General features: G+C 37.1%; 2 protein-coding genes across 10 annotated transcripts in view; both read left to right on the top strand.

Moving 5' to 3' along the window:
• The window catches only part of LOC131363883 (alpha-N-acetylgalactosaminide alpha-2,6-sialyltransferase 1-like), an 11,373-nt gene extending 11,050 nt beyond the window's left edge, over nt 1-323 (top strand). For both annotated transcript variants that reach the window (XM_058406843.1, XM_058406842.1), the window contains exon 9: nt 1-323. This exon is cut by the window's left edge and continues 1,158 nt beyond it. The gene's annotated coding sequence lies outside the window, so the exon portion shown is untranslated.
• A 3,219-nt stretch (nt 324-3,542) lies between these two features.
• caskin2 (CASK interacting protein 2) overlaps nt 3,543-9,718 on the top strand; it is a 68,162-nt gene continuing 61,986 nt past the window's right edge. For 4 of the 8 annotated variants that reach the window (XM_058405853.1, XM_058405852.1, XM_058405851.1 and 1 more), the window contains exons 1-2: nt 3,543-3,704; nt 6,259-6,608. In XM_058405853.1, coding sequence (XP_058261836.1) covers nt 6,515-6,608 — 94 coding nt within the window. In that variant the 5' untranslated portion in view covers nt 3,543-3,704; nt 6,259-6,514. The remainder of the gene's footprint in view (nt 3,705-6,258; nt 6,609-9,718) is intronic. The other 4 variants (XM_058405858.1, XM_058405857.1, XM_058405856.1 and 1 more) reach the window with 1 other exon arrangement.

Raw genomic sequence — 9,718 nt, 5'->3', positions numbered from 1 at the left:
TCAAGTCTCATTGATGGATGTGGGGAGTGAAGGCTGGACAGTGTGATCCGATCCAACAGACGAGCTACTGTTGCTCAAATTGCTGAAGAAGTTAATGCTGGTTCTGATAGAAAGGTGTCAGAATACACAGTGCAGGACGGGTCAGGGCTGTTTTGTCAGCAAAAGGGGCACTAACACAATATTAGGCAGGTGGTCATAATGTTATGCCTGATCAGTGTATGCATCTATTGTGTAGACTTATTTATGTAGAAATCCAGATTTTTTTAAAAAAAACAATGTTAATATAACTATTAAAATAAACCGTGTTTCTACTTTAAAATGAATATGAATCTTTCCTCGTCTTCAGCTTATTAGTCTGAAAATGTGTAATTGTGGTGTTCTACCAGCAGATGACGCCTTCAGACTATAGCGCCTGAATTCTTTCTTCTTTTTCTGTGGCACATGCAAATAAGTTTGACCTAAGGCAAACATTTGTCTAAGCAAATAATGGACTTAAATATATATGGTCCCAGGGGCCAAGAGGTTAGTGGTCAAGAGGCTGGGGGTCATTTGTCCACCCTGTGTCCTGTGTGGGTGGAGTTTCCATGTACACCTCATGGTCCATGGTTCTGGGTTTTCTTCCTCCAGGCCAAAGACACGCATTTGTATGCTGTAAATAGTCCATAGTGTGTGAATGAGTGTGTGTGTGTGTGTGTGCTTGTGCCCTGATACCCTATCCAGGGTGTCCCCCGCCTTGTGCCCAGTGTCCCTATAACAGACACCTGGTTCCACCTGACCCATCGTAGGATAAGCACTACAAATAATAGATGAATGGATATATGGACATGACTGCTGACACGCCTCAAGGATCGATGTGTTGATGTTCTGAGCTGCTTTTCTTCTCACCACAAGTGCAACAAGTGATTATTTGAGTTCCGGTCAGCTTGAAGCCGTCTGTTTTTCACCTGTTTTGTTTTTTTTGAAGATCCTAAAATGCCCATAAACAAAAAAATACAACCATAAAAAGGAAGATGGTGTTGACCCATCTGACAATAACAAGCACAAGTGGTCAAAGTGACAAATATTCAGCTATTATGATCTTTTGGTATTAACATTATCTGAAACCTCTCACCTGTATCAGCATGGATTAAACTTCAGCCAGATGATTGACTGATTAGATTACTGAATGAATGAGCAGGTATACAAAAACCTGAAAACCGGAGACATTGTGAGCAGATCTCTCAGATTATTGTCATCACAGACCAGGCAGAAGGCTGTTCTTTTCTTTATTTAGTTGTAGTGTGTATAAATTACGCCAAAGCAACAACTAAAGACCAAAAATTACTGACAGCAAAGATTTGAATTCATTACTAAATGTTTTAGGTGTCAGTAAACGGTTGTGTTTTGTTTTTGCTTCAGTATAAATATTGACAATTAATGAAATGAAATAATAGTAACAAAACAATAACAATCGTAATTATTATTAATTATTGTAATAATAATAAATATTATTATTCATCATCATCATAATAATAATAATAATAATAATAATAAAACAACAATGATAATAATTATTAATTATTTTAATAATAATAAAAATTCTTCTTCTTCTTCTTCTTATTGCTATAATAATAATAATAATAATAATACAGTGAGGAGAAAAAATTATTTGATCCCCTGCTGATTTTGTACATTTGTCCACTGACAAAGAAATGATCAGTCTGTAATTTTAATGGTAGGTTTATCTGAACAGTGACAGACAGAATAACAAAAAAAAACCCCCAGAAAAACGCATTTCAGAAAAGTTCTACATTGATTTGCATTTTAATGAGTGAAATAAATATTTGATCCCCTATCAATCAGAAAGATTTCTGGCTCCCAGGTATCTTTTATACAGGACACACTACGCCGTGAAAGACTGAAATCCAGTAGCACCTGCAAGGTCCCCCTGCTAAAGAAAGCACATGTACAGGCTCATCTGAAGTTTGCCAGTGAACATCTGAATGATTCAGAGGAGAACTGGGTGAAAGTGTTGTGGTCAAATGAGACCAAAATCCAGCTCTTTGGCATCAACTCAACTCGCCATGTTTGGAGGAGGAGGAATGCTGCCTATGACCCCAAGGAGACCATCCCCACCGTCAAACATGGAGGTGGAAACGTTATGCTTTGGGGTGTTTTTCTGCTAAGCGGACAGGACAACCGCACTGCATCAAAGGGACGATGGACGGGGCCATGTACTGTCAAATCTTGAGTGAGAACCTCCTTCCCTCAGCCAGGGCATTGAAAATGGGTCGTGGATGGATATTCCAGCCTGACAATGACACAAAACACATGGCCAAGGCAACAAAGGAGTGGTTCAAGAAGAAGCACATTAAGGTCCTGTAGTGGCCTAGCCAGTCTCCAGAACTTAATCCCATAGAAAATCTGTGGAGGGAGCTGAAGGGTCAGCTACAAAACCTTAATGACTTGGAGAGGATCTGCAAAGAGGAGTGGGCCCAAATTCCTTGAGATGTGAGCAAACCTGGTGGCCAGCTACAAGAAATGTCTGACGTCTGTGATTGCCAACAAGGGTTTGCCACCAAGTACTAAGTCATGTTTTGCAAAGGGGTCAAATACTTATTTCACTCAATAAAATGCAAATCAATGTATAACTTTTTTGAAATGTGTTTTTCTGGATTTTTTTGTTGTTATTCTGCCTCTCACTGTTCAGATAAACCTACCATTAAAATTACAGACTGATCATTTCTTTGTCAGTGGACAAATGTACAAAATCAGCAGGGGATCAAACAATTTTTTCCCTCACTGTAACAAAACAACAACAATAATAATTATTATTAATTATTTTAATAATAATAAAAATTCTTCTTCTTATTATTATTTTGGTTATTATATATATATATATATATATATATATATATATATATATATATATATATATAAATAAAACCAAAATAATAATAATAATAAGAATTTTTATTATATATATATCTATATAAATATATATAGATAATATATATTTATATAAATATATATATATATATATATATATATATATATATATATATATATTATATAAGATATATATGATATATCTTATATATAATATTATATAATAATAATAATAATAATAATAATAATAATAATAATAATTTGTATTATTATTAATGATAATTATCATTATTGTTATTATTATTGTTATTATTATTATTATTATATAATATTATATATAAGATATATAATAATAATTTAATTTAATATAATATTAATATTATAACAATAATAATAATCGTAATAATTATTATTATTATTATGATAAATCTTTCTGATGAGAATAAATGAATGTATCAGAGTAGTGATAAAATCGTTGTCTATTTCTATTCTTCTCTATCAATAAAAACTTTTAAAAACTATTTTAATGCTATTATTACTCTTTTGGTTTAGGACCGAGTTTCGTTTTCTGATCTCTCCGGTTTTCAGCTTTCAGCTTTAACCCCTGTGCAAAGTTGTGTTAGGAATGTCATTTTGGGCGGAGCTTAACGGGAGACGCGAGCGCGCGCACTTCTTCCGCTGCCTCGCGAGCGCTCGGTAGAGTGTCAAACACGTTCACGCGCCACCGGAGTCGGCTTCCGTCTTCTGCGTGCGGATAGATCACAGGACTGGATTAATCGTCTGGCATTATTGTTCTGTAGTGTGGTCATTAGACTGCATTAACTTCATTTCACGCGGTGAGTTTGCTGTCGATTAACATCGTGTGTGTGTGTGTGTGTGTGTGTGTGTGTGTGTTTGTCTGTGTGTTTATGTGTGTGCGCGCGCGCGCGTGCGTGTGTATGTGTGTGTGTGTATTTAAAAAACGATTATATCTAGCCTGCAATTAACACTTTGGAAGTTTGTTAGTGTTTAGATTTGTAATGTTTTGAGTTGTTTTATTATTATCCTTTCAACTGAAAAACAAACCTTTTCTGTTATTGACTTTAGAGGAAAAGTCACCTAAAGGTCACTTGTAAAGTTTACACACGTGGTTTTTAGACGTTGTATAATTTACAGATGTTTACTTTACATGGAATGTTTGTTTGTACTTTTTTCCGAGGTTTTTTTTTTACGTCGTGTCGTTTCTTATACAAGCGTGTTTTTCACACGTGATTCGCATATAGTTCCATGTGTCGTTATCCTCTCGTAGATCATTTATATTATCACGTTTCTTTTTCTTAATTTCCATACACGATTGTCTCACGTAAGTAAATTTTTCACGTTTTTATTTTCTCTCCTCGAATGTATCACGTGTGATTTCACACAAGTGGTTTTCTTGAATAATCCGTTTATTTTTACATCATAAATATTCATGAGTAATTTTACCTCATTTCATTTCATCTCCAGTTTGTTTTACACGTGATTCGTGTATATTTTCACGTGTCTTTAGTTTATTTATTATCACGTGAAAGTTTCACAGGAGAGTAAAGTTCGCCTCACACCTCCAGCCTCCTGGGTTCGAGTCTCGCTCCCGCTCACTGTGTGTGTGGAGTTTGCATGTTCTCCCCGGGCTTGGTGGGTTTCCTCCGGGTGCTCCGGTTTCTTCCCACAGTCCAAAGACATGCTCCTAGGCTGATTGGAGTCTCTAAATTGCCCGTAGTGTGTGAATGTGTGTGTGTGTGTGCCCTGCAATGGGTTGGCACTCCGTCTAGGGTGTATCCTGCCTTGACGCCCGATGACGCCTGAGATAGGCACAGGCTCCCCGTGAAACGAGAATAGATCGGATAAGCGGTACAGACAATGAAATGAACATGGTTGTCTCATGTGAGTTACGTTTTTTTATACAAACATGATTCGTATATTTTCACGTGTCGTTATCCTCTCATCGTTCATTTATCATCACGTCAAAGTTTTACAGGACAGATACCTTTTTTCAAATTTTTATACATGATTGTCTCATGTAAGTTAATTTTTCAAATTTACTATTTTCTCTCTCGATTGTGCGATGTCACACGTGATTTCCTTTGCGTAATTTATTTATTCATTCATGATAATTTTTCACAAGTTATTTTCCCTCATTTAATTTCCTCTTCATTTTTTCACACGTACAATTGTGAATTTTTAGTATTACGTCTTGTCGTTTTAATAATAACGTGTTTTTCACACGTGATTAGTATATTTGTATATTTTCACGTGTTGTTATCCTCTCATAGTTCATTTATTATCACGGGAAATTTTCACAGGACAGTTACGTTTTTTTAAAAAAAAATTCAGACGTTTGTCTCACGTGAGTTACATTTTTAAAAGTTAATTTTTCACATTTTCTATTTTCTGTCTTGATTATTTTTACATTAATGTTTTTCACGTGCGATTTCACAAGTGATTTTCTTCCATAATTTATTAATTTTTACACGATACGTTTTCACGAGTTATTTCCCCTCATTTAATTTCCCCTTCATTTTTTTTTCACACATACATTATGCTTTTATTTTCAGGAATGATTTTCTCACGTGAATGATTTATTTTCACGTGATCATTTTCATGCGATTATTTTTTTTGTACAATGAGTTAATTTTCATAGCAATTGTTTTGTTACATGATAATGGTTTTATTTTTCACATTATTTTCCTTCCACGATTAATTTCTATTCACATGAATTCATTTTTCTGATGGTATCTCACATGCATAGTCCTTTTCCCATGCGATTACAGATCGTTTACGTGATATCACGTGTGTTTGCGCAAGTTCGTGCAATTTAGCCGTAATAACATCATTTTTGTGCTTGAAATGCACTTCTCCAGTTTTGTGAAACACTTACAATCACAAATCTTATTAACTTTAAATATGTCTATGAAATTTCTCCCAGGTTAATGAATCAGTCATGGGATATTTAGACAAAGAATTTTTAGATGAGGATTTTCTCAGCAAGCTGCATACAGTAGAGTCAAATCTGTATATAACCAAACCTTGATGAATCTCCTGAGACTCCTTAGACCTGGTTCTGATTTCAAACCCTCAATCAGACGCTCTCAAACGCAGAGTAACATTTTCTAAAGCCCGGCTTATTGATCCTGTCCTTAGGGACCTCCACCCAGACCTGCTTTTTTGTCCTGAACCTGCTAATGAAAGGCCACAGAGCTCTCACTTAGCTTTCTGAGGTGTGTTTGGACTTGAACGGCAGAAAATAGTAGCCTGGCTGTGAGTCCTGGATCTCTAAGCCCTATTCCCAGAAAGCTACTTTACGCAGTGTGCTCTAATGTCTTCAGTTTGCAGTTTTTTGATGCCTCACGTTTATTTTTTTCCCCCTTACAGGACCTTCAGCAAGTTCCAGGATACAAAATGATTCTTACTACTCTCTTCAATAAACAGAATGGATGGAGCTGAGACTCCTGCTTATGATGATTAAGCCATCGGAATAAGAAAACCGAGACTATATAAAGTGCGTCTGTTGAAGGAATTAACAGCTACCGTGATGCTTGGAGAGCAAAGAGATGCAGCCTGTTGTGGAGAACATGTTGCTAAGCCTATCTGAAGTGAGACTATAAATCGTCAAGGTTGGACAGCAGCCATGGGGAAAGAGCAGGACCTCCTGCTGGCTGTGAAGAACAAAGATCTTCTCACTGCTCAAAAACTTCTTGCCAAGATCAAGGCCAACCGAAATAGTAAGTGAGTGACGGCTCCGAAGCTGCGTTCTTGAAGGGAAGTCTTTGATTAGTGGCAGTACATGAGTTTAGACATGCAGCATAATGAAGGAGAAGGGCACTTAGAAAAACTGCTATCTTGAATTTTTCTCAAATTATCACTTCAGCATTTCTGTTCTGTGATATTTCTGTGAAGTTTCAGTTTTGGTCTTTATTTCTTCACACAGTAGTTGACTTTGGATCTTATTCATCACTCTAGATCTGCTCGCATTTATTAAGCTTATACCACAGAGTCTCAATTCTGGTTAAAAGACATCTAAAGCTTGATGACTGAACAGGAACGTGATGTTCAACGTTCATCTACTGCCCCTGCTGGAGGCTGGTGTACTTAGAGCTGTATTTATCGTAACTAGTCAGATTTTAGCCTTGTGGCCTGGAAGCCCATCAAGATCAGCAGAAACCAGAGCAAATGTCGATGAACTCTGCTAATTAGTTTATCTGATGCTTAGTCAAACACTTCACCTTCACTTTGGATGCTGATCAGGTGATATTTTTGCAAAGGATGCAACAAAACATTAATTACTTAACGATTAAATGCCAACAACTTTCAGGACCTGCCAAATATTCTGAAGGAGTCTTTAGATCGTTTAGGATTTCCTAATGTTGTTGTACTTGGAAAGTTCCTTTGGATTTAACATTTTACCACCAAATGCCAATAAGAGTTAAAATACAAATCTATTACAAGCCTGAGATCTTGAATATAGTCATATGAATTTAATATTATGAGATTATTCTAAGCTAATTTAGGGATTATTCACATTTTAATTCGTCTAGTAAGCCTAAAATGTTCAAACGCATTGCTTTCTCTAGAATATTTCCTGCCTATGAGAAACATATCATGTATTTTCCCTTACTTTTTTAGCGTGTAACTTGTTTTGCAGTGTCCTTGAGCTCCTGTCACAGTTTTAATGCACCAGCAAGAACTGTCATGCCAAAAACTGATTTCAGAAATACATTAAAATCTGAGAGACTTTGAGCAAAATGCTGTAGCAGAATAGCTGAACTATATTATTATTGCCATTACTGCATGGCTGTTAAATAAAGTAGTGCCACACATGAGGAATAATGATCTAATTATCTAATTCATCATTATATGTAAACATGTGAACATATATACTGTATTGCCAAAAGTTTTGGGACGTCTGCCTTTACATGCACATGAATGTAATATGGAGTTGTCCTGCCCTTTGCAGCTATAACAGCTTCAACTCTTCTGGGAAGGCTTTCCACAAGGTTTAGGAGTGTGTTTATGGGAATTTTAGACCATTGCTCTAGAAGTGCATTTGTGAGGTCAGGCACTGATGTAGGACAAGAAGGTCTGGCTTGTTCCTCCACACCAAATTCTCTCATCCATGACTTTATGGACCTTGCTTTGTGGATTGGTGTGCAGTCCTGTTGGAATGAGCAGTGAGAGGTGAAATGTGTAACACTGATGATCTCCTCATCATGGCACCTGTTAGTGGGTGGGATATATTACGCAGCAAGTGAACATTTTGTCCTCAAAGTTGATGTGTTAGAAGCAGGAAAAATGGAGAAGCGTAAGGATTTGAGCGAGTTTGACGAAGGGCCAAATTGTGATGGCTAGACCACTGGATCAGAGCATCTCCAAAACTGCAGCACTTGTGGGGTGTTCCCGGTCTGCAGTGGTCAGTATCTATCATAAGTGGTCCAAGGAAGGAACAGTGGTGAACCGACAACAGGGTCATGAATGGTCAAGGCTCAAGGCTCAGCGAAGGCTGGCCCGTGTGATCCAATCCAACAGATGATATTAATGCTGGTTCTGATGCTGCCACTGTGCTATCACTTCAATTTCTTTAGGGAAGTACCAAAGTTTGTGGTCACCTGAGCATCATACCCATATGTGCTTGTTGAAAATCCCATTGCAGATTTAGTCTTTGCAATTCTAATCAATTTCGCTCTTCTCTTCTCTTTTGGGAAGGCATCCCACTAGATGATGACGCATGGCTGTGGGGATTTGTGATCATTCAGACACAAGAGCATTAGTGAGATCAGGTATTGATGTCAGGTGAAGAGTTCTGGGTTCCGAGGCTCAGTTCAGGGATCTGTACAGGACACTTGAGTTCTTCCAATAAAAAATTTAACAAACCATGTTTTCTTGGAGCTTGCTTTGTGCACATTGTCATGCTGGAACAGGTTTGGGCCTCTGAGTTACTTAGCATTCAAAGATGTTCTCTACACTTATGTGCTTCCAACTTTGGGGTAACAGATTCGGGGATGAAAAAACATCACCTACCAAAATAATGGTTTTATTCAAGGGTTCAAGTCACATTAGCGTTTCCAAAGAGACATCCCCATTGTTGTTTACGACATTTTGTCAAGCTTTCATGATTTATAATAGAATAAACTTCTTACAGTATTGATGTAGCTTTTTTGAGTCTTTAATGAGTAAGAGCATCTCAAATCTCACCCACTGTAGCGCCAGATTCACTCAGTCTCCCGCAATGAACTCGAGTTCATTTAGAAAACGGGACCAATATTTATGTTTGCTAGATGAAATGACGGAGAAGAGCTATGAGGCTTTTGTAGATTATAAAGACTATTGTAACAAGATAATTATGCTTACTTTGCTTGTTCTGGCTTGTTCATGTCACCTAACATATTAGCACACCAGTGTTTTACTCGGCTTAAAGGATCAGCTACATTTGGATCCAAGCCATTTTGATCTGTATGCAAAAATGACTACCTCAATTAAGAGCAAGCTGTTCACGCGAGTGTGTAGAGATTTTAATCCTGATCCCATTCCTTACAGAACAGATGGACAAGCCACTAAGGAATCTCCTCAGTGAGTCATTCCACGGCTTTGTTTCAATGCGTCAACTCTTTAGCACTCCATTATCAACTTCCTCTTTCCGTCTACTCCTGGGAGAAATCCTGATCACTTTGTGTCGACCTGACTGTAGAGTTCCGGTGCAGAAATCTGACGAAAAAGCATTGTTTATGACGGTAAACAGGAACAACTAATGTTCACATTCAAGACTTATTTAGGCTGGCCTTGTAAGCCAGATGTCTAGACCAGGTCTTGATGTACATTTTGACAATAAACACAGCCG

This window comes from Hemibagrus wyckioides, linkage group LG13, assembly GCF_019097595.1.
Source record: "Hemibagrus wyckioides isolate EC202008001 linkage group LG13, SWU_Hwy_1.0, whole genome shotgun sequence".
NCBI lineage: Eukaryota > Metazoa > Chordata > Actinopteri > Siluriformes > Bagridae > Hemibagrus > Hemibagrus wyckioides.
This window is presented reverse-complemented; position numbering and strand designations above follow the sequence as displayed.